The sequence below is a fragment of the Aulonocara stuartgranti genome (assembly GCF_965226115.1).
Source record: "Aulonocara stuartgranti genome assembly, chromosome: 5".
Lineage (NCBI taxonomy): Eukaryota > Metazoa > Chordata > Actinopteri > Cichliformes > Cichlidae > Aulonocara > Aulonocara stuartgranti.
The window spans coordinates 31586579-31611001 of record NC_138943.1 but is presented as its reverse complement, the minus strand read 5'-3'; the positions used below and the strand labels follow the sequence as shown (position 1 = coordinate 31611001).

The window sequence follows — 24423 nt, the reverse complement described above, 5'->3', positions numbered from 1 at the left end:
AGGTGAACGACTGGATTAGCTGACCAGGTCACATGCTCTCACAGCTCATTCCTGTCTCTTCCTTCAAAAGGAGGCAACAGCAACAACAAAAAAAAAACAAAAAGCCCATGGACAAACCGGAAGGTGGAACAGCTCACATGAGGATACAGCAGACTGCACAGGTCATGGTGGGTCATCATTAATGGGTCACATGATCGACTGTGGTGTAGGTCTAAGCAGCCGAGATCTGCTGAATGACAGGCTGTTTGAGTTATGAGGCTAGCTAACCAGCTTAGCTAGCCACAAGCCAAAGCCTCTCAGGGAAAAGGAGGGGGGTGGGGACGCAGGGGTCAAGTGGAAGGCAGCACAGCAAGTACGCGTAACCATGCAAAAGCAAGCACTGTGTACTGTACATTGCTCAGTGACCCGTGCAAGAAGCGCACAGCAGGTGAAAGCAGCTGATTTTTGCCCAGAAATGCACAGAAACAAGATTTTGGTATTGTAGAGTGTAAAAGAGGCCTCACTCCTGGAGAGACTGTGAAGAAGAAAAGACCAAACACACACACCTGTTGGGTGTGCAGCAGCACACGTGCTGATACGATCTTCGCAGCAGCTGCATCAGCAGCTAGAACAAGGGCTTCCACTGTGCCCTCTGAGACATGACTTTACTTGACTAGACTGCCACCGGTGCTTATACTCACTCGTCCAAGTTTCACAATATGGATGCTGATGAAGCACCGCAGGACATAAATCAGTGCTGAAGTACAAAAAGGAGGGGAAACCCAGCAGCTGAGTCTAACTGAGCAATGCGAAGAGATCATCATCTACAGCAAACTTAGAAAGCAAAGGGTTAACATGGACCATCCTCTCGTTTTCCCCTCGCTGCCGCTTCAAACCGAATAACAGAGCATTAGGTTCTGGATGGATTCTTGTTATCTGCAATCAATTTTAAATGGAATCCAATAAAAGAGAAGCTGACACAGCGACTAAATCAGGTTTGGAGGTGAGTGAGTGCAGATGAATCTACTGTCAGCTCTCTGCACTATAATCTACTGCAAGCCCACTGATTAGCATTTGGGGTAAGTGGAGAGGAAAGTAAAGTTAACCAATCCATCACTGTCAAGATGAAGCACTCAAAGATTCAGAGGGAACACTGATGGTCACGGGTCACCTTTGAAGTCTTTATTTTACAATATTGACAAAGCAGTTTGACTTGAGACACAGCAGTCCTCTCTCTTTTGTCTACTTTTTATTTGGATGAGCATCGGGTGGGCTGGTGGACTGAAGCTGGTGTTACATTTTACGTGAGCAGATTATTCAATCCAGCCTCCGAGCTTCTTGGCAGTACAGCTAAACTGAGCGTGCACTCTTCATTCTTTGTTAAAAGGCAACACTCGTGCTGCTTTCGCAATTTTAGCTGAGTACAAACAGACAGGGCTGACGGCTGTTTCTGAGAATGATTGAACACAGATTTCGTACCCAGGGTTAAGTCTGCAGCTGGTTTTACAGGAACACTTGCACACTGCATAGCAGAGATGTGAGGCTGCACTCACACGCCCTCATCACTGTTCGGAGAAAGAAAAAAAAAAAAAGTACCCTGACGAGTTCTGGGTAGAGTGACAGAAGCCCTGAGGTAAAGATAAAGCCCTTTAGATAACAATCTTTCATTTTAAATCACAAGCTGTGCATGAAACTTCAAGGGGTTTAGACTGAGAGAGACAAACGTATGAAATCTAAGCAAAATTAAAAAAAAAAAAAAAGTCAAAATCTTTGGCGCACAGATGTGCATTTGGTTCTTCTCAAATCCAGTCACTCTTTAACTTTTAATTCAGAAAGTTGTTTATCTTTTGAATGGTTTCCTCCTGCTGACCCAGAGAATCCAGCAGAATGCCCATAAACGTCTTCTTCAGTCCAAATCCATCCATCTTGTTCTCCAGCTTATTCATCATATTGCGTTTGCGACATGAAGCATGTGCAAATATTACTGAAAAACAAACCCGTAGAAAAATGTCAGCTGTAATATCACACTTTGAGGATCTGGAAAATGTGTTTCATTGATTTTGAAACATTTCATGATGTCACAAATGCAGTGATCATTATGCTCTGAAGAATTATTAGACATTCAATCACCCAATCCCCTCTGAAAGCCAAACTTACAAGTCAGGGGTAAAGTGATGGCCCACATGAATACCAAGATGCTCCCCAGCATGGAAATCAATATGCAGCTGGTAACCATGATCAAAATGATGAACGCTGAAGGTTTCTGCTTCTTAAAGTTGTTGATCGCAGCTCCGTTCTCCCCCACCCACACCGAAACCACGAACACGACCGACACCACGACTATGGCTATGAGCGTCTCCAGAGGTTTCAGGATCCTGCAAGGCAGCAGCATAGAACATATGAGGGCAAGTTTAAATAGCTTTGGCATACTGCTGAACTTGACGCCATGGTAACGACGTACAACCCTTGTGTGCAATATTCGTCTGCCCAACTCCAGGTCCTACCCCTCGGGTTATACCTCCTTATGTGCATTTTATAATATGTAAAATAACTTGTGTAAAGTGCGCTTTTCTACTGCTCAGCTTCACACGATTATGACACTCAGGTATACACAGACATACACAGCCAGTAAATAACTCATGTTCAGTCCAAGCATGCAAAAGGCCCACTTTCACTGTGTACATGCTGCATATAATGTATTTTGTCAGTATATTTATGTGATTTAAGGCTCTTTTTTTTTTTTGCCTTAATGTCGTTATGCTTGCATAATGACAATAAACAGTCCCGAATCTTGAATCTGACATGCAGCTGGAGCACAGGCGCTGTTCTTGTGTGCTAACTGGCTCCATCAAGTGGTCAGATGCTGTGTGTGCAACAGCAACTGCTGAGTGGATCAGATTGGTTTACAAAAATCAAATCTCAGATTAGTTTAATTGTACGAAACAGCAGTAGGGGCAAATCAAGAAAAATTTAGCGAATAAAAAGAATTAGAATAAAGTCAAAATTTCAAGATTAGAGTCGCAATTCTATTTCGAGAAAAAAGTCGAAATGTGGAGATTACAGTTGTTCAAGACAAAATGCCACGGTTGCTCTGCCCTCTGAGTTGGTGAAACTACTTCAGAATCAGTTTTAGCAACAATGAAGGGAATGATTTCTCTTTTGAAACAGCTTGTAATGGACAGTTCGTAGGGCATCGATAGTTTCAATATCAGAGCATGTATGTTGTATCACACGCTGGCTGATCACTAACTCATGTACACAGGCAAACGTGGCAGTTTGTCTTGAAACAACTCCATTTTTCTTAATGTGCCCCTAATACTTATAAGTGTGTGTACACTTGGGATGATTAATATTTTTCCACTGAAACTGAGAAACGCCCCTTGCTGTTTGCAACCTGATGCCACTAAACCTGTTTCATAAAAGAAAAATGGAAAAGTTGTGAAATGCAAACAAAACAAAAACAGACAAACAAAAAAACCCCAAACAACTCTGGTGGAACATTTCACACTAAAACTTAGAAATATGACTTGATAGAAAACAAGCATCCAAAACAGGTTGAGTTTGCCCGAAGTGTTGCTGTTAAAAGATTCAGAGAAGACAGTCCAAAAGTGTGGGGGTGTCACCGAGTTAGCTGTGACCTCTTCAGACCCTTGCGCAACACTGCATAATAGCACAGGAACACTTCTAAAAACTACTGATGAGAAATAAATTTTAAACTGGTGCATCCACAAATGCAAGTTAAAACTGCATATAAGCAAAACCAGAGCTGTCCTCTTTGCGCTGACCACATTCAAGATGGACTGGAAAACTGTGCTGTGGATATTCTCAGGGCTAAAGAGGAAAAGCAGAATCAGTGATGGTATCAAGGTGTGTTAGCGCACATGTGCATGCCTTCATGCATGTGTGAAGGCCCTGATAACACTTAACGATTTAAATACTTGGAGCAACATATACTGCTATGCACATGATATCCTTTTCTTTTTCTTGTTTCATGGAAACTACAGACAGTGCAAAAGATGCCAAACCACATTCTTCAACAGCAGGGCTGCTAAACTGGCTCGTCGGCGGCTCAGATGTCTCACACACTAAAAACATTTAGAGCACTAAGGAACAGAAAATAGAATTAACTTTTGTGAGGCTGAAATCTTACAAATCCAGGATAGGACAATCTGAGCATTTATTACATTTTCAAAACACAATAACACTTCTCATTGTCCAAATTTGATATAATCACATTGTCTAAGGTTTAAATAAATCAGCAGATTGAAGCATTCTATTCTCATCTCTATCAAGACATCAAGATATCTCTTGTGCCTGTGCAGACATATTTGCTTTGTGATAGATCCAGCCTTGGCACGACGACAGTGATGCCACCAGGCCAAGTCCATGACCTCAGTAAATGTGGCTAGTGGCCTGCTAAGCAACTTAGTCAGGCTTTGTTGGATTACTGGCATCAAAAAAGCTCAAGAAAACTTCAGGAAACACGGCTTGATGAAGGTGGAAGCGGTTAAAATGTAGCATGATCAACTCATTGTCATATGCAGATGTTCATCCTTTTATAGCAGAAAAGTTAATCTCCACAAAGTCCACAGAGGCTCTTTGGGCATTCTGTAGTACTTTTACTTGGAACTTTTCCTTTTGCAGTGACTTTTTCTTTTAATGTCTTGTTACAGTCACCTCATCTATACTTTGACGGTTTAGCTCTACTTCCTCATATTTAGCTCTATTGTTTAGTCAACATGGAGAGCTGATTTCTTGCTAATTTGTAGGAATGTTGCTCTAATCCTGAAAATCCTCTTCTTCTTGTAGGTTTGGTCTACAGGTATAATACTGAGTACACTGCACATAGTCCCTACTTAATCTGCCTACACTGACTTTTAATACTTCTTTGGTAAGCTTGCAAAAATGCCTTCAAACCGTACAAACAGTATAATATTACACTGATTTATTTTCTCCGAGTTATCATATATCATATACAATAACACTATAAAACAACTGACTTTCACAAACACACAGCACAGAGACTGTTTGCTCTACACTGAATGGAAATAGCATCACAGGGTTTTCTGATGTTAAGTGGTTAAGCCATTCTGTCCAACTTGTTTGAACTTTGACACGTCTGAAAAACCAGACGTGTCAAAGTTCTCCCTGACAAATTTTCCAGTGCTCACTAATCAGGAGACTGGGGGCCTCTGATTAAGTTGCTGTTTTATCACCAGTGCTATCTGCAATATAACAGCTGACCAGAAGGCTTATGGGGCTTTCATGACCACAGCAACAGTGTTGTGGCACAGCTCAGTGGACATCATTATTTTTAGCAGGCTGGGCTTTAGAGGGGGGGGGGGGGGGGGGGGGGGGGGGGGGGTAGTGAGAAGCAAAGCCAGGATGTTTTAGATCAGAGATAATATATGTCACATCTACCTTGTATGTAGTTACAAGATAATAGACGACTTCAGAAAATTCCTTTGCATAGGCACGTGTCTGTGCATGGATCTTGTTTTAAGTTATTCTACTTAAGTCCATTCTCAAAATTGTTTGCAGATACCTGTTTCACTGTTTAGAGCAGCCCCCACAAACGCAGGCTGTTTCTCAACTATAGAGTTAATATATGTGCATTTTAACACTGCTTAAATTACATTCTCATTTAATGATCGGTCGTTGGTTCTGGCACCAAAGAAATAAAAGTTCATATTCAGAATATAACAATAGCAGTGCATCACAGTCATTGTACTTTATGCGAGCTGGGTAAATAAACAAAAAAGACGAAGTTCTCTGATATAACATTACTTACCCGACGAGGAGGAAAACGGAGGTGACCAAAGACAGATAATTAGTTTGATAATAAAGCAGGTTGCTGACGACTCTGTTGTTCCATTTCGTAAAATCTTTGTCTGGTTTTGCGAATCTATTTGAGCCCGGAAAGAAGTCGGTCCACGGTCGGAGCGGTGCCACCTCCACCCTAGCCATCACTTCTGCCCCCTTTACTAAATCTGACAGCGCACAGAATCTGACAGACAATCGCCCTTAACTTCAAACCAGAATCTCGCGAGACTTGTTGTTGCACGTTCGTTAAAAACACTGCCTGACGAAACCTCGCGCTATTGGCTAGTAAAGTGCCCGGTATGGAAACTCTTCCGGCCAGCTTTCACGAGAGATAACAGGACGGTGTTATGGGAAATAGTGGCGATTTATGCGCATATAATCTCCTTGTTAAGTTGTAGGTCAGTTTGTCTGTTGTTTTTGGTTACACATACGTTGGCGTGGAAAAACATCAACGTGAAATGTTCACGAGAGCTGCTCGAGAGCAGGAGCATGCGTTCAGTGACTCATAGCTAGCTAGCTCGATAGAAGTAGTGATACACAACCAAGCAGCAGCCCGTGACAACGTGTCTTTTGTCTGTGCAGATGTGGAGCAGGTTACTGAGTCCTCGTGTGAGTGGTAGAGCAAGTTTGTGTTGGAGAAGCCTGTTTACCATGCAGCTAAAGACCAGCGAGTTCCAGTCCCTGTTCACTGATGGACTGAATGGATTGGCAGGTGAGGCACAGCTGCGGAAGGACACGTGCTAGCTGCACGGTCACTTAAACCTCTGAGTTTTCGCCTATTTGTGAAATGTTAATACCCGTGCACAATGACAGAGTGACTGACAACTTGATCACTTCCTATTAAAAATAAATGGGGACACTCGGAGAGCAGTTAAGTAACGAAGACCGCCCGTCGGTCTGTTACTTACTTTCTTATACAATTAATTATTAATGCAGTTTTTATTCAACATCGAGGTTTTTTATTAGGTACAGGTTTATTGTTTTAATGCATTGCGCTTCCATGGCGAGAAATTGAGTTTACTATACCGGAAAGAAGGGTTTGATGATGGTTCTTCTATGTTGATAGTAATAATTGCTTTATTTATTTAGTATTAAAACAGAAAGCTTGGAAATTGGGACCAAATATAAAACGGGATTCAAAAAGAAAATAAATATTAAGACAGAAAAAGCACTGCATCAGAAACGTATTATATTGTAAGAGCCAAAAAACACACGAAGCACTCTGAGAGCCCAAATCTCCACCAAGGCAGCTCACTCGCTGGACAGTAAGAAACACTTTTAAATAGCTCTGTGTAGCATTATTATTGTTTTGACCTTCAGATCAATCTACTAACCTTGAATGAGAGGTTTAAAGCCCAAATGGGACATGAAATTCTAAATCTTTATACAGTGCTAACCACACTTGTAAAAATCATAGTTTCTAAGTTATAAAGCTTTTTGTCAGTTTATGACCAACAAGTCATTAAGTTGACCTTGAAGACCTCAGTGGGTCTAAGCCAAAATTTAATGGATATCATAATTAATGTCAAACTTTTGAGCTATCGTGTTTACAGACAGAAATACACACGTGCATAAACAGTACCAGAAACACAAGCTCCTTGAACGAAAGCAAAAGAGAATTAAAAACCAAATGAGAATATAAAGCAGCAATAAGAGGGCGAAAGACAAACCAGAGAGATCAATGATGTCACAAAAGCAAGTTTATAAAAATGTGTTTTTTCTAGTGATTTCAAGTAGTCACCAATTTTACCTTATCTCCTTGGGCAGATTGTTTTCGAAAGCTTGGGGCTGTGATGGCAATAGCACGGTCACCTTTAGATTTAAGTCTTGACTTTAGAGCAACCAGAAGGGCCTCAGCTGCTTTAAAAGTGACTGGTAAAATAATTTAAAACTTTTAAAACACATTATAAAACATGTAGAGAGGTAGAAGCAGAGCTGCTGCATTTTAATCTGGTTGGAGGCGAGACTGACTTTTCATTTATGCCAGAATGATTGAATAGCCTGTGGATGTTATTTTGAAGAAGCCGGGCCAAATAGGTTTTCAACGTTTGCGTGAAAAGTCACCAAGTTATAAGAAGCTGTCATTCCCTGATGTTGTCCCTCAACCTGCCTGAATAAATCCTGTTGATTAAAACAGCCATAGACCCTTTTTTCACATATTTTGATGGTATGAAAAGCAGAGTTGGATTTAAGTGGGAGTCACGTCAGTAAAACATGATAGTGAACTAATCAAAAACAGAACATACCCCAGAGTGACTGATTTAACTGATATTTGTGATGATGGCTGCATTTCAAACTTCACTTTAGCATCTTTGATGCAGTGCTTCACAGATGATGCAACTGTTCTTTCTCTTCTGTGTCAGAATGTCTGCTTCAGGACCAAAGCAGTGTGTAAAACTTGCCCCTTTTTTTTAAAGGTATATTTAGACGAGAAAGAGATCGTGAGATGTAAAACTCCCTGTTTTATTAACAGACTAAGGATGAAATAGTTAAAATTTTTAAACTTATCAGGTGATTTGCAAGATAGCAAATACACTGCAGAGGTCAAAACAACCTCCAGGCACAACTTCTGAAAAGTTTCCTGAGTGTGTTTGCACGGTTTTTCCAGAGGTGTTTGAGAAACACCAGCATGAGCTGAGGATAGCTGGAGGTGCTGTGCGGGATCTGCTGTCTGGGAAGCGGCCTGAAGATGTGGATTTTGCTACCACAGCCACTCCAGAGGAGATGAAGCACATGTTTCAAACGGCTGGGATCAGGATGATCAACAATAAAGGAGAGAAGCACGGGACTATCACTGCACGAGTAAGAGGCTCTGCTGTGTAACGCTGATGAAGTCTTTCATTTGTCTAAATAATGCTAAAAGCTGTTTTGAACACAGTGTTAAACTTAACTGTCAGCGACTGCTTAACCAAACTTGCTGTCCTGGTATAGTTATGGTAGCTAATGTTGTTTGAAAGGAACAATAACTTTATTACTGATTTCTTAGAAAATGTATATTTTCTGTCTGTTTTTGTCTAATAGAAAATAAAATGCACTTAAGAAAATAATAAGTATTTAGACAGCTACATTTGAAGTGTACTCTATAGATAGATGCTGGGTGTCATTTTTAAAGATTCGCATGAGGTTCAGATTTTAGAGTTGGTGTTTATGGTAAATATGGGTGAAGGGGAGGTCATGTGAGTTAACAAGGCAAGAATTAGTGAAGCTTAAAAATGCATCGCAAATATTAGAGCTAGTTTGTCCAAATCAACACTTGTGATGATTCTTAAAATAAAAACCAAATGAAAAAAAAAACAAGCCAGTCAAACAAGGTTTTAGGCTGAATGAGCTTTCTTCATAATTAGGATTAAGAATTAAATGTTTTAAAATTTAAATGAACAAATCAAAAAGTTCGTCTCATACAGTAGCTGTTTTATATTTTAAGGTAAATAACCTACAGAATTACAAACTAAAAGTGTAATTGTCCAGATTCTTCACATCTGTTTATGACCACGTGGTCATGTGAGGGTCAGTTATAATGGTGGAATAAAGTAAGTGTGCAAATATAAAGTAAATACGTGAGCAAAGATTGTGATGATTCACTGAGCAGCCAGCTACATCATCAGTCTGATCAGTCAAATCTTAAATCTTAATGGAAAGATTGTAATGGTTGAACGGCCCTGATGCATTGCATAAATAAGCAGCCCACTAACAGGATGATCTTGATGAGTGTTTCCTTTATTGGGTGTTTGCAGCTGCACAATGAGAGCTTTGAGGTGACCACACTGCGAGTGGATGTTCAGACTGATGGACGTCATGCAGAGGTGGAATTCACAACTGACTGGCAGAAAGACGCTGAGCGGAGAGACCTCACCATTAACTCCATGTTTCTGGGTAATTTCCCTTCTTCTCCACTGAGCCTAAAAATGGACTGTACAAAGAATTGATAACACTGAGCTTCTTTCACCTGTACCTTCACCTTCACCCAAAATCTAAAAACCATTTTCATCTAGCACGTTTTATTTTTTTTTAATTATGATGTTTCAAGTATTGTACAGCTGTGATAATGGGACAGATTCACCATTTAAGAAATAAATCTGGTCTCCAGAAAAGTGAAGCCAAAATTAGGAATGTGTTCTTGGTGTTTTTCCTGAAATCTGTTAACTGATGCTTGACAGTGAGTTCAAAAGGAAGCTTAAGCCACAGGAAGCACTTGAGCAGGTTGTCCAGAATTTTCTTGGCAATCACAGAGCAGAGAACTTGAGTTTGTATTGAGAATAAACACATTAAAACAGTTTTGGAAGTACTTAAAATGTCAGAAATTATGTTGCTATATTGATATTTAAAAATGTCAAAACATCAGTGATGTGCATCTCAAACCTGCCATGCAAGCTTAAATTCGTTTTCATATGCGAAATCAATGTAAAAACAAACAAATTAAAGAGAACTAGAAGAAGAGTCGGTCTGAAGTTCCCAGTTTCAACCAAAAAGTATTGTTTTTGCATTCCAATTTTTTTGTGACAAGTTGTGTGACTCTGCTTCCTATAACAGGTCTGGACGGCACATTGTATGATTATTATCGTGGATATGAGGACCTGCAGAACCGTAAAGTGCGGTTTGTTGGCAGCGCTGAACAAAGGATCAAAGAGGACTACCTGAGAATACTACGATATTTTAGGTAACTTTCTCATTTCTTTTTGTATCTACTTGAGACTGTGAAGTTTAAAAAGCAGATTGTCTTCCTTGTTTGACGTGAGCCTACTAACCACCTCACTCCCATCATTTTGTCGCAGGTTTTACGGCCGAGTTGCTTCGGAGCCCGGTGACCACGAGTCTGAGACACTGACTGCCATCAGGGAAAATGGTCACGGACTGGGCGCTATATCGGGAGAGCGAATCTGGGTGGAGCTAAAAAAGTTGGCGGTCGGGAACCATGCTGCTCACCTGCTACAGCTGATCTATAGCCTGGAACTGGCTCAGTACCTTGGTGAGAGAGGGAGGGCACGGCTGGGTGTCTTAATAATTAATAACTCCAGATAAAAAATGTTTATATGTTTATGTTCAGCTGTTTTTAAAAAGAAGAAAAGGTAAATCTGACATTTTAAGAGTTTTTCACATTATATCCAGCACTACCAAAGATGAATTAGAAAAATTAATTATTTTAAAAAGGAAATCATGATGGTTGCAGCTCAGATGTCAACATTAGTTTTTCCCTGTAGGTTTTTTTTTTTTTAATTTTATGTATTTATTTAGCTGACGGTTACACATACACTCATACTCATAGAACTGGTTATTATTTGTGAAATATGCTTTTTGTAGACAACATTTTTTACCCAATATGGTCAAATTTGACCTCTTTGTGTAGAGCATGGTATCCCTTTTGCCTTGGCACGGATCCTTCTTAAAGGTGGGAGGAGGGGATGGCAGTGAAATCATTGTTTTCTTAGCATAGGTCTGGACATAATGGATCAAATGTGCCAACCTTTTTCTTGCAATTTGCAGCTGTTTATAACTGGGAGAAAGTTTTGGTTTCCTTCCCTGAGATAAAGAGGATTAAGTGCCTCCTGATGTCTGTGGTCCTCTGAGCTCTATTATTGTCTCGTATCTAATAAGGTTCTATTTCCTCTGATTTAACTCTTGTTAAATTAGTATTTAATAGGATTGAGGGAGAAATCATTCTACCAAACATTTTCTGTCTTGTTACACGTCAGTTCTGGTCACTCCCTCCTGTCCCTGCTGCTCCTCAGGGTTACCTCCAGATGGCGATATTGACGAGATGAAGCGAGTGTGGCAGAACGCCAAAGACCGCTCTCCCAAACCCATGACCATCCTGGCTGCTCTGTTCCGCTCCCCAGAGCAGGTGGAAAAGATGGACATCCGATTGAAGGTGTCCAGAGAGGAGAAGAACCTGGCACTGTTTCTGGTCAAATACAGACGGGAGCTCTGCAAGAGAGAAGATGAGCCAGACAGCCTCAAACCTTTCACTGACTTTATTATTGACGTAAGTTTCTTCTTCTTCCACTCAGTCTGTACAGAGAATATTATTTCCAGACCAATGTGGTCACTGATATTAGTCACATATGTGTTTAAAAAGCCAGTTTCACAGACATTAATTAACCCTTTGAGTCTTTGAATGTTCCCTACCATAGCCTGTGTCGCTAATGTTCAAGAGTTGCCAGCCTGCAGCCGTCATTCACAACAGACTGCAGCATGTTCTCATCCGACTGTTACGGCTTTGTTTTCAGAGGCAGGAAGTATTTAGGAAATGTGTGGCATCGTTAACCAGAGCTGAACCAAAACCACTGCTGATCTTTGATGAAATATTTATCTTTGCAATGTTTGTAGAATAAAAAAAAAATAGTTTCCAAAACATTCTGGTAGTTATTTTTGTAAATGGTGCATATTTCACAAATCTTAGCTGAACCTTAGTTTGTGTTATAGCAGTATTTGTTTTAGCTGTTATTTTAAAGTTGTTTTGTTTTTTTATGTGGAAATGTCAACATAAATCGCTCTGGTGTTTAGATTTGCTAAATTGATTTGACACTAGTTTAAGCTTTGATCAGTTTTCGTTACAACCCAGCTCATAAGCTGAAACACACCGGAGAGAGACTGACACCAGAGTTTATAGAAACATCAGTTTTATTTTTAATTAGTTTATAATCTCATCTATCAAAGCCAGCCAACACTGTGCACTGCCACTGCAGGAGAGCAGGGGGTAGCAGAGGAGCCTAGAACAGGTCAAAGAGCCGAACCAAAACCAGATCTGTTAGGGTCAAATACTCTACAGCAGGGGTAGGCAACTCCAGGCCTCGAGTGCCGGTGTCCTGCAGGTTTTAGATCCCACCCTGGGTTAACACACCTGAATCAAATGATTAGTTCATTACCAGGCCTCTGGAGAACTTCAAGAAATGCTGAGGAGTCATTTAGCCCTTTAAATCAGCTGTGATGGATCAAGGACACATCTAAAACCTCCAGGACACCGGCACTCGAGGCCTGGAGTTGCCTACCCCTGCTCTACAGCTACCAAAACACTCTGCTAGTTCTTTCTGTAGTTAGTGCATCTTTCACAAACCGTAGCTCAACTTCAGTTTTAGTTGTAGCAGTATTTTTTTAAAACTGTCATTGAAGTTCTTAAAGACATAAATATGAAATTGTGTTTAGATTTGCTAATTAGACACATGATTCCACATTCAAGCTAAAGTATAATAGACAATTTCAACACTATAAAGCCTACATTATTGACATTCTACACTTTCTTTATATTTCCATGTATAACTAGACATACATGCTGGGCAGTATTTATAAGGGAATAGTATTGTCTTTTATATGTAGTTATTTTGTTTTCTTTGTTCTTTTTAAATGTACTTGAAGTTTAGTGCAGTAAAATTAACACATTTTAGGGACTAATTGAAAAAAAAAGTGTTGCCAATGCAAACAAAGGCAGCAGGATTTTACAGATAAGACATTTTATGAAAGTTTAACCTAACTTGACCGCAAAGAGAGATCAGAGGTACAAAGTACTGTGATATTTAGAATCCGTATATCAGTCGCTATATGCTTGTGATCAGTACAAACAATGGTAGTAAGAACCATAGTTTTAAATGGCTCTATACAACATTATTATTATTACTTTGACTTTAAGATCAGTTTATTGGCCAGGGGTCAAATGCGACATATTTTAAATCTTTCTACAATATTTTCTATATGTTGAAACTACACACCGCACTTGTAAGTATTGTTTCTAAGTCATAAACGCTCCCGTGCTATGGAAATGTGCTTTGCTACCAGCGCGAGTAGTCGTGTCTTGAGCTGGTGACAAAACTAATTATGGAAACTAACAAACATACTGATTGTGACATGAAAGCCTCGTAAATGTCAAGATGAGGTAGATTTTTACAATGTTTTGTACACAGACAGTAAAGAGTATGACCATCAACAGGAAGTATCCTGAAGTTTAAAAAGAGCCATCAAGACATTTATGCAAATATAGCGAGTAAAGGAGGGAGTTGGTTTATTTCTGGTTTATTTAATCCAGTGACTCTTGCTTCATGTCATTCAATTAGTGAATGAAAATCAGCTGAACAAGTAAGAGTTTTAAGTTCCACCATTTAATGGTTGCAGCTTTCTTTGAAAAATAAAAAGTGATCGGTGCAGAGTCAGCTTAGGCCAGGAGGGCTGCCTGGTTTATAACATGCTGGTGGATTCCTGACTGTGAGCGAGGAAGTGAACATGTACAACACCTTGTAGGATTAAGCAATAATTGAAAGATGGCATGTTTACTGAATATATATAAAAAGTCAGTTTGGGAGAGACAGTGTTCTATTCTCACCATTTTTCTAAAGTTATTTTCAAAACCAAATTTAGTCGTTGTATCTTAAGCTGTCACTTTTTTTAGACTGTTTTTGTTCTTATATCTTTTAATTTAATTTTTGTTTTACTCAGGTTGACATTGATAAACAAAAACACAACCATTCCATCACCAGAGGCACCACTGGATAAAGTAGACGGAGAAAGAACGAAGACTGGTTTCTCTGGTTTCTCACTGGGCTTGTCTCGCCTTATAGAGCAGATTTCTTTATTTGGGTTTTGCTGTGTGCATGTTGGTTTGACGTTGGCTGAGAGTCAGTTGGAAAAATGTGCAGCTGCATATTTTTAACCACTCAGGATTTAAGAGAATTTGAGTCAAAACGGTGGCGACAGTTTAAGATTTGTCTGCTTTTGTTGCCAGACCGCTGTCAGTCAAACCTGATCAGACCACAGTGTCCTGAACAGTTCAGCCAAGTATTTACTGTAAATGGTAAACCTTTCTTACTGTTGCTTGTGACTGGGATGTTCTAGAAAATCCCTCTGTGGTTACTTCGATTCACACACATGTCGCATCCTTTCAGAGTCGGGAGCTGGATTCCCAGAGTAAAGTGTGCGAGCTGCTCAAGTACAAAGGTGAGGAGAAGCTCCTGTCAGAGCTGAGCAGATGGTCCATCCCTCGCTTCCCCATCAGCGGGCACGATCTGAGGAAGCTGGGCATCACCTCGGGCAAAGAGATAGGCGCCACCTTACAGAAGCTCCGTGACATTTGGAAGAAGAGTCATTACCAGATGGACAAAGATGAACTGCTGAGTTATGTAAAGCTATAAACAAGCAGAGGAGCAGAAATGTTTTTGTTGTGTTTAGATGGTAATCACATGGACGCTTGATGCTGCGACTGCACTGCTCCTGGGTATTGTTTGAGCAGCCTGATGCTCAAACAATCAGAAAGGACGCTACGGTGAGTGAGACATGAAATCGGGCGGAAAAATGCTCTTTAGCCTGAGCCTGCAGCCTTGGGCCACTATTGTTGATGCTCAGCCAGTTGAATTCTCATCTTTTGCAGTAAACTCGCTATGACCTGTAAAGGACGACAACACATGGAATAAATTCAGTTTATTCACAGTAGATGTTTATTTTCATTGTTCACATGATGATAGGAAGCAGAGGAATGTTTGTGTCTGTGGCTTTTTTATGTTGACTGTATTTCTGTTTTCTGTACAGATCATTTTACACTTCTACTAAAAGGTTGTTTTCATGGCTGCCCTTTTCTGCATGCTCTGTACAATAAAAGGTGGCCCCTGTGTGTGAATGCTAATGTTTCTGGCACTGTGAGAAATAAATTTTTCTGTGCTGGAGTGAGATTGCTCCTCCCTCCCACAGAGATGAGACATAAAACCCGCTGATCTCCTTTACTACCGCTCTCTGTGTATGAAGAAGCTCAACAGTTGTTCAGCCCGTGTCCCTCCCACCGTCGTTTTTACATTTCGATGAAATCGCCAAGAGTTTTCTGTATCGTTCGCATGCCGCCTCTGCCGCTGGATTCACCTGGAGTGGTTATTTAATCCCCTCTGTGCTGCGCTTGGGTTGAACGCATGGCTTGGATCGGTGTAAATATCAGTAACGTCTCTTCGGAGAGTGCACTGATTGGTGACGATCCTCGGGATGAGCGCTTGGCGCAGGTGGAAATCGCCCTTCTCGCCATCATCTTCATCACAGCGGGGATCCTAAACTTTGGGATTTTGCTGGTGCTGTGGAAGCGCAGGAAGCCGCTTTCCAGAATGCGCGTCTTCGTTTTCCACCTGTGCGTCGCTGACTTGGTGGTCACATTTTTCCAAGTCTGCCCCCAACTCATCTGGGACATCACCGACAGGTTCATCGGTCCAGATGTGCTGTGTCGGGCGGTAAAGTACCTGCAGGTGGTCGGGATGTTCGCCTCCACGTACATGATCGTAGTGATGACTATAGATCGGTACCAAGCCATCTGCAATCCCATGGTAACTTTCCAGAGGCGCAGGGCGCGCTGGAACGGTCCGGTGTGCGCCGCCTGGTGCGTCTCCGTCCTCTGCAGCCTCCCGCAGGTCTTCATCTTCTCTCGGGTCGAGGTCGCTCCCGGCGTGTACGATTGTTGGGCGCAGTTCATCGAGCCGTGGGGACGGAGAGCCTACGTAACCTGGACGACTTTGGTGATATTCGTCCTGCCAATTCTCACCGTGATCGTGTGCCAGGTGCGCATCTGCCGCGCAGTGCAGCTTAACTTCCACATGAAGACGCACCACGTCGGGAAAGCGGTCAGCAAGCCTCCGTCATCGAGGGCCAGCAGCGTGGCAGGAGTGTCCAAGGCCAGGGTGAAGACGGTGAAGATGACCGTGGTCATCGTGCTCGCATACATCCTCTGCTGGACACCTTTCTTCACCGTGCAGCTTTGGTCTGTCTGGGACGACGAGGCACCCACACAGAGTAAGAAGACAGTGATCCCACAACACGCAAAAAGGGCACAGTCTGACATAAAAGTCACTGGAAAGCAAAAAAAAATTGTTATTACTGCAAGTTTAAGTGGCTACAAACGCCATCATGCTCAGGAAAACAATAGAGGAGGAAACTAGAATTTTCTGCATAATTGCTTTGAACTCATTCCACTTATACAATCCCGTTACACTTAATACATCCAGTAAATTACATTATTTCTAACATCTACACCTTAAAATCTCTTAGTATTACAATGAAAGTGAACTTTAAAAGTGAAATTACGAGGGACGGATGCCCTCTCCACTTGAATGAAGTCACTGTAATCGACAGACAGTACATTAGGTCAAAGGTTAATGGTCCTTAATTTCACAAAGCATCAACAGATAACTTAAAATAGCCACAAATCTGTAAGAGACAACCAAGCCCAAATAAAGTGACTCTCATGTCCTCCTCCTCTATCTCCAGGTGCAACCTTCACCATCTTGATGCTGCTTGCCAGTTTAAACAGCTGTGTGAACCCCTGCATCTACATGCTGTTTAGCGGAAAGCTACCCAAAAGGGTGGTCAGCCTGCTTTGTGTAGGTCAGCCTGACCTGAAGGAGTCCATGCAGGAAGAAGCCACTGTGGTCAGCTCCATGTACATCAGCCTCAAGAGCCTATCGGACTGCAGATGAAAGCCCCGATGATCACACACTGATTACACCTCATTTCACATGGTGTGAAAGTACGGCTCCCTCATGGTAAAGACTGAAACTCTTCTAATAAGTGTGAAGGCAAACAGCCTAGCAGTGTAATGTTCCTACTCTACAGATGATCACTGCATACAACGCTTTCATACAGAAAATGCCAGACACACGATCTTGCACATCACATTTTGAAAACATTTTTCAAATTAAAAGAACAAAAACAATAAAAAAAAAAAAATAGCTGTGACTGAAATATGTCCTCAAGTACTGGATAAATTCACTAAAATCCCAAATTTGACATTCGTGGTGCTCAGAGGAAGAGTCTCTCTGCAAGCACTAACCTGAGCTTGAATATTACTTTGACTTTATTAGCAGGAAATGCTCAGATATGAATGGTCTCCAGCTGATAATAACTTGAGCAGTAGCGTTTTCGTCTGGCACCGTTATCAGGTAGGAGTTTTATTTTGTCTGAGACCAGCTGACGAGTAAAAACCTCGAAAGCCAATAATCACATCCCCACCAGCTTCAGTTGTGATTTGATTAAAAAGACTGTGGTGTATGACTCAAAATGTTGTTTCTGATATTTTACTGCGTTGAATATTTTCCACAAAAAGGTTGTTTATCAGCTGATCTTGTGAAATGTTTCACCTAAATGCGATTGTTCCCATGTCTGTGTTTAAATATCTCGTATGTCATCTGAATTAAATACTTCAAGCTCCTTTTACGCCCATGTGTACATACGATCATGTGTATGACAGTGTCCGACCTACACTCGGTGGCTGAAATAGTTAACAGGCGACATCAATAGTACTTATTTTCAGACACTCTGTGTTCAGTGCCCCTAGAGAGTCATTGATACATGTTGCCATTTTTCCTTTCATCCCCCAAGAATCTAGGGCTGTGATTTCTGATGACTTGTTTCTTTCTTCCCATCAGCACCGTCACGTTGAGAAAAGAAAAAAATCCCTTTGGATTTAAAGCTCAACTGTTTATTTGCACTCGGAGGCCTCGGTTACACATACTTCTGTTTGCTCACTTTATATTTAGGCCTCAAATTTTCTGCTGAAGATCACTTAATAGCGTTTCCATCTTCCACGTGGAGGATGGAATGCAAGCGTATGTAATTATTCAATCGTGCGCTATATATTATTATGCAACATATCATTAGAACTCACGGAGAGCGAGGTGGGAAAGATTAGCAAAAACCCAGCATGCGGCACATCTTTCTGAAGCGAGCGGTTGAAGATGTGCATCTTCTGTGTGTAATTTGCTAGCCAGGAGAACTTAATAAAACATTTCTGTGAAACATCATTACGGCCACAAGAAATGCGCTTCTGTGCTTTCATTAGGCTGCACAGACAAATCCGACACAAATTGTCCAACAATAAATCTGCTTTTACCCTCATCAGCGAGCACCCAGCAGGGACTCGGCAGGGACATTTAACAGTAATAAGAACAACGGCTGCTGGGCGCTCGTGAGGTCATTAATATTTAAACCAATCAGCGCACCCCCTAAAATATAAATGGTTCCCTACACCAAGACCAAAAGTTCACCATAGAACTTGATAAATAAAAATATTGGCCACCCCACTTCAGTTTTCATGCATTACAGGGTCGCATTTCAGTTCTGCTTGGTAGTGTTTATAGTATAAAACACTATGACGTGTCCTTATTCTGGGATTATACTGACCACATACCCAGCATTCAATTGGAAATTACTTACAATAACTGACATAAAATAACGAAACACTGACAGCTCAGTAATGAAATATATAAAGGCCTACTTGTAACAATTGTGTGTTGTCTAGAAAACCTCAATAAAGTTTGTTTGTGCTGGCCTGTGCTCCCTGACTTCAGTTTCTATCATCACATTCATCCGTCGTCGAATCCCAAAGCTATATTAATGTTCTCCAGTGTCTCATGATTGGTCACAACATTTAAACTACTTGTACATGAGGGCATTAAAATAGACATGACTTGAAGGAAAAAAAAAATTATGCACCAAAGTCAGCACACATGTGAATGTGATTAACTCGTCTGTTCACTGTGTTATTCATCTCCGTCCTTTAAAAAAAAAAAATCAATCTCCGTCCTTTAATGCGAGTATTGAGCTGATTATTCTGTCTGATATTTGCTACTTTTGCGTCTTCTTTGAGGAAGCTTGAATGTGCATGCGTTAACTACTCACATCAGCGAAAACGATAATTATTACGAAGGTTCACTTTTTTCAGCATCCTCCTGTCTGTCTCAGATGTGTTTCAGCAAGAGTTTTGCAGATGCTCAAAACATTCTGCGCATTAAAAACGTACCACACCTGAGTGTTTTTGGGATATGTAGGAAATGAGCACATCTCAGCCATGTTGCTCAGCCTGACTGTAAACAATAGAGACAACTTTACCTTTGGTCTGTTAGAACAACAGAAATATTTCTGTGATCCAGCCCCTGGACAGGGCTCAGCACAAACAGTGGCCACATGAGGCCATTTTCATGTTTCCATGTTCCTAACAAGCTTGAAAGCCATTATTTGCTATGACCACTTTTATTCTTCAGCACAGTCTGAGCTCTCTTATGTAAGCTTTTCTTGTCTTTTTTCAGTGCTGTGTCAAACTCTGACAGTACCTTTCTGAGTTTGTAATTCCACCAATTTTGACAAGGTCCCCAGCACCACTGATTGACATGCAGCTTGATACCATGATGCTGTTGTACCTCTCTCTTGACTTCCCCAGTTAATGATATTAACAATGATATGAAATAAAAAGGTGAAATTTGGATCAATCACTCCATAAGCTCTTTTCAGCCCAGTGCTTTTATAATTTGGCATACATCGGGGTTTTTTTCCCATTTCCCTTCCATTCAGTAATGGCTTCTGGACAACCACCCTTCCCCTGACACCGAAGTATGCCAAGTTTTCAGTTAATGGCTCTTTGGGAATCACCTTATTGGTGCATCAATACTATTTTATGAGTGTCAAACTGTGTTATCGTTGACACTTTTCATAGATTTATCTAAAGAAAGTGGATATTTTTTCCAACATAGTAACAAAGAGTTAAAAGATACAATTTAAAATTGGTTCTCTGCTAAGTTCTCTGTTCATTGCTTAAGTTAAGGAACCTTATTTATTACTGAATGATTTGTAGGTCATTGGTGGTCTAAAAAGAAGCAAAAGCAAAAAAACACAACCCCCCCCGAAAGACCTTTAGAAAGCCTGCACAACTATTGCTTAAGACCACTTTAGAAATCTGAAGAAAATCTGGCTCCTTGGAAAAAAGCAAAAAGAAAGAAATGTGGGTTTGCTACATTCGGCTTTACTATAACTAAATCAAGCCTTATACGTGAAAGAATGACTTCTAGTCTCTTCCTCACAGGGAGGTATGCAGTTTACCGACTTGATAATGGTACATACCCAAAGCCAGGACACGTGTGTGTAGGTAGCACTGAAAAAACATACCCAGGCTTTCTGTCTTCACCCAGTCAAGCCAATCTTCCCTGGCAGAGATCTTCAATACGTCAGACAAAAAGCCTTAAATGACCCAGACACTTGAGATCCAATATGTCTATCTTTGTCACCACAATCGATTCTATCACTGAGCACAGTGTGTGTTCAAGAGGCATTTAAAATTTTCTTTCCTGCCTTTGTCTTCTTAAGGCTGTTGACGCCAAAACACGTAAATCTCAAAAGGTTGATTGAAGAAGGGTGTTATGATCGGGCCATTTACCATATGGTGGATGACAAATGCATTACTTAACAAACCACTTCATGTGCACAGAGAATAAACTGCTTGTGTCCTACAATTTAGAACAGATTTGAGAACAAAAAGCCTCAGAGATGTCACGAAGACACAGAACATATCGTCAACATTATAAAAATAATAATAAAAAAACACCACACTTAAGTGATACCTCATGTTCATATTGTGCGTGAGCGCAAATGTGTCAGGGCGTGACTCCTGAAGATGTTTGAAACAGTTGTGAAACTGTGAGTGTGAAATAAAACTTGGTGGAAACCACAAAAACTTCAATTGTTATGGATTACGTCTGGAATTTAAACAGAACCATTTCCTTACTTTCTCCTGTCCTGATGCAGTGAGCCAGTAAACACAACAAACAGACAGAGCACGTGCAGAACAGTGTATACCTGAGATCTATTATAGCATCCAGGACATGTGTCCAGGCTGCTGTCATTAGAATACCATACATAATCAAACAGATGTGCATTAAGGTGCTTTACAATACAACACTTTCCCATCACATGTGCCGATGATATTTGAAATATGGGAAAATTGCATTGGATTATGTAATGGAAGGAAGAGGTGTTTTGATCCAGGTGTGTCATTGTCTGAGGGCTTTTGCTATTGTCCAAGCACGAGTTTCTAATTAAACTTTTAAAGAAAGTGCAAAGATGAATAAAGCGCTTTATAATTCATGTGCATGACCTCAGCTTGATTAAAATAAAATGGGGCTGTGACTCCATAATGGCTGCTAGTCCCAGGAATAGGTCTGTCTTCTTATTATGGTCCATGCCTGAGGGGCTGTGTCCATTTATCAGAGCGGCTATTAGGCCCAGATAAGACAGCTCTATTCAGAGGCTTGAGGGAAGCGAGGTCAGGAAGTTCCAGTGTTGTTAGTATACTTAGCCTATATAATATGTGGAATATGCAATGTGCAATGATATAACCTAATTTTTGTGTTTATAAGAAGCTTAATGTTGAATGTGATCCCATTATTATAACAAGAAAATTTCATACAGATAACAGTGGACTGCTGCACATCTTACTCAACTGGTCTGATGTTCTTCTGGAGTCTAAAAGGTGCATAACACATATTATTGCTGAATAAATGATGTATTCAAAATTAATTTGAAAATCAAGAATACCTGTTTATCAGAGTTAGTAATGTTATGGGCAGGGTCTGCCGTGCATCTCACCCTGTGGTACTCCCTCAGGACACTAAACAGATGAGAAAACAGAGTATTTGCTATTTAAGATACTGCACTGTTTATTGCTTATGAATCATATATAAAGAATTGATGGCACAAATCATCTGAACTCCTTTATTCCTTTTCTTCATGATGTAACCACTGATTTTATATAAAAGATGTGCAAACCCAATAACTTAACAATGCCCATTGGTTGTCAATGAGTGGCACTTTTAGCATTTTGGTCATCACCAGGTTAGTTTACAGGGGCCACAAATGACCATATTTGGACAAAGAGGGCCGTACAAATGTAAGTATCTGATAACTAATGCAGATGAACAGTTTAATTTAGTAACATTAAAAATTTACTCACCAAACTCCCTGCATGCTTAGCACCCCACAGTAGGCCATATTATTCATCTGATAACTCCAATAAAAATGCTCCAAATGCACTGACAGCACAAATAGGATGCAAAGATTGAGTTCAGTGACTGGAATAAGCAGTGGTAAGGCCTAGCAGACAGGCAACTGCTACAGTTTCTTGTCTCAGCATGCCATAGATTATTAGAGCATGTGCACCCCTAACCATAAGCATTACCAGCGTCCGTACAGTTGCGTTGTCACGTCTTTTTTGAAGGACGTTTATCCACAAAAGCCATTTTTGTACCAGGTTTTTTACTGCTGTGAACTTGTGCATTTTAACAATGGAAAATAAGCGAATTGACTCAATTCTGAATTCAGCCTCAAGTGGCCACTTGAGGAATTGCAACCTGTTGATCATTTCTTTTTTTCTTTTTCTTTTTTATCCCACTTGATTGTATTCTTTCTAACACATGACTCAGATGACCATCAGGTGGAATAAAGCAAATAAGTAAAGGAGATTTGTTCTTCAAGTATATGAATATGATATACCGGCCACTTTATTAGTTACAACTAGCTATCACTGGATTCGTCTCCTTTCATCTTCAGAAGTGACGTCGTTGTTTGTGCCATAGATTTAACAAAGTAAGTGGCCTGTATTTGTATAGCGCTTTACTAGTCCAACTGAGGACCCCAAAGCGTTTTACACAACCAGTCATCCACCCATTCACACACCGGTGATGGCAAGCTACATTGTAGCCACAGCCACCCTGGGGCGCACTGACAGAGAGGAGGCTGCCGGACACTGGCGCCGCCAGACCCTCTGACCACCCAGTCTTGCCCAAGGACACAACGACTGAGACTGTCCAAGCCGGGGCTCGAACCGGCAACCTTCTGATTACAAGGCGAACTCACAACTCTTGAGCCACGATCGCCCTGAAGTGCTGGAAACATTCCTCAATCTATTTTACTGAGCTCTGGTGACTGTGGAGCTGACCAGTTGGAGCTCAGTCAATAAGCATACATGAAGTGTTGATCTTTCTAAGTGTACTGTGGCTAATACTGCATGATGTGTGTAGTACTTTGAGGCATTTTAAACCTATAAAACATGTTTATAATTGGTGCTCTTTATAATTAGGTGGCCTTTTGGTTAAGCTTCACTTGTTTAACCCTGTCTTGAGATAATTCAATGCAAGAAAGAACAGTCTGTTTTGCTGTAATTATTTGTCCTGCTTTCAGTGTAAAATGGCAACAAAGAGGTTTATTGTGGCAGCAATAAAGGAAACGCTGCTGCGTCATAAACAGTTGCTGTTTCATGGCAGAATAAGGAGTAAAAAACAAAGCTACTGTTAAATTAACTGCATATAACATTTGCACTTTCTCTGGAAAGCCTGCAGGAGACTGCTGTAAACTTGAGCATTTTAACATTTGAAAATAAGTGAATTGACTCAATTCTGAAGTCAGCCTCAACAGAACCTTGGCAGCTTTTCAGCTTCATCAAATTATTTCAACATAATTCGTTCAACATTAGATTTTTGATTGATTTTAAAAAATAATGTCTAAAATCTTAAAACAGAATACTTGTGGAAATGGAAACAACCGCAGCTCAGGACTCATTGTGAACAAACTGTATTCTAACACTTTTTAGACCTTGTCAGTCGTAGCACATCCTCTACTGAACACCATCAATGTAATTAATAGACAGTCCCTGAAAAGAATTTGATGGGCTTTGAATAAATGAATGTTCAAACCTTACTTCTTACAAATGAGATGGAGAATTCATTATGAATCTGTGATACGCACTGATCGTCAGCTTCATCTATTACACCGTTTGATGACTGCCTCGAATGCCCCACTGAGTTAAAGCGAGCAAATATTGATACAGATCTTGGCAAGATATAAGAGAAA

At 40.6% G+C, this 24423-nt stretch overlaps 3 protein-coding genes across 4 annotated transcripts; 2 read left to right on the top strand and 1 right to left on the bottom strand.

Moving 5' to 3' along the window:
* Positions 1–1139: 1139 nt before the first annotated feature.
* On the bottom strand, positions 1140–6017 carry arl6ip5a (ADP-ribosylation factor-like 6 interacting protein 5a). The gene is made up of 3 exons (XM_082534277.1): positions 5771–6017; positions 2137–2354; positions 1140–1963 (listed from the first exon to the last, which is right to left on the bottom strand). Exons 1-3 carry the CDS (start codon positions 5944–5946, stop codon positions 1803–1805), a joined length of 555 nt encoding a protein of 184 aa, XP_082390403.1. The 5' UTR covers positions 5947–6017; the 3' UTR covers positions 1140–1802.
* A 60-nt stretch (positions 6018–6077) lies between these two features.
* On the top strand, positions 6078–15393 carry trnt1 (tRNA nucleotidyl transferase, CCA-adding, 1). Of its 2 annotated transcripts, none has more exons than XM_082534274.1 (8): positions 6078–6200; positions 6385–6514; positions 8411–8604; positions 9537–9675; positions 10333–10459; positions 10575–10768; positions 11529–11782; positions 14670–15393. In XM_082534274.1, the coding sequence occupies exons 2-8, from the start codon at positions 6385–6387 to the stop codon at positions 14913–14915; spliced, it is 1284 nt and encodes a 427-aa protein (XP_082390400.1). In that variant the 5' UTR covers positions 6078–6200; the 3' UTR covers positions 14916–15393. The 2 variants fall into 2 exon arrangements, with proteins under 2 accessions (XP_082390400.1, XP_082390401.1); XM_082534275.1 differs by lacking the exon at positions 14670–15393 and adding an exon at positions 14224–14641.
* A 108-nt stretch (positions 15394–15501) lies between these two features.
* Positions 15502–19077, top strand: avpr2b.1 (arginine vasopressin receptor 2b, tandem duplicate, 1). Its single transcript, XM_082534276.1, has 2 exons — positions 15502–16545; positions 17020–19077. The coding sequence occupies exons 1-2, from the start codon at positions 15681–15683 to the stop codon at positions 17226–17228; spliced, it is 1074 nt and encodes a 357-aa protein (XP_082390402.1). The 5' UTR covers positions 15502–15680; the 3' UTR covers positions 17229–19077.
* Positions 19078–24423: the final 5346 nt, after the last annotated feature.

What these genes read in the sequence shown, in the direction of transcription:
- avpr2b.1 (XM_082534276.1), top strand. Translation starts at nt 15,681, where the DNA reads ATGGCTTGGATCGGTGTAAATATCAGTAACGTCTCTTCGGAGAGTGCA. An exon ending in CGACGAGGCACCCACACAGA is followed by an intron (nt 16,546 to 17,019) that starts GTAAGAAGACAG and finishes CTCTATCTCCAG; the next exon opens with GTGCAACCTTCACCATCTTG.
- trnt1 (XM_082534274.1), top strand. Translation starts at nt 6,385, where the DNA reads ATGTGGAGCAGGTTACTGAGTCCTCGTGTGAGTGGTAGAGCAAGTTTG. An exon ending in AGAATACTACGATATTTTAG is followed by an intron (nt 10,460 to 10,574) that starts GTAACTTTCTCA and finishes ATTTTGTCGCAG; the next exon opens with GTTTTACGGCCGAGTTGCTT. An exon ending in TCACTGACTTTATTATTGAC is followed by an intron (nt 11,783 to 14,669) that starts GTAAGTTTCTTC and finishes GCATCCTTTCAG; the next exon opens with AGTCGGGAGCTGGATTCCCA.
- arl6ip5a (XM_082534277.1), bottom strand. Translation starts at nt 5,946, where the DNA reads ATGGCTAGGGTGGAGGTGGCACCGCTCCGACCGTGGACCGACTTCTTT. An exon ending in TCCGTTTTCCTCCTCGTCGG is followed by an intron (nt 2,355 to 5,770) that starts GTAAGTAATGTT and finishes GCTGCCTTGCAG; the next exon opens with GATCCTGAAACCTCTGGAGA. An exon ending in CATCACTTTACCCCTGACTT is followed by an intron (nt 1,964 to 2,136) that starts GTAAGTTTGGCT and finishes TTTGTTTTTCAG; the next exon opens with TAATATTTGCACATGCTTCA.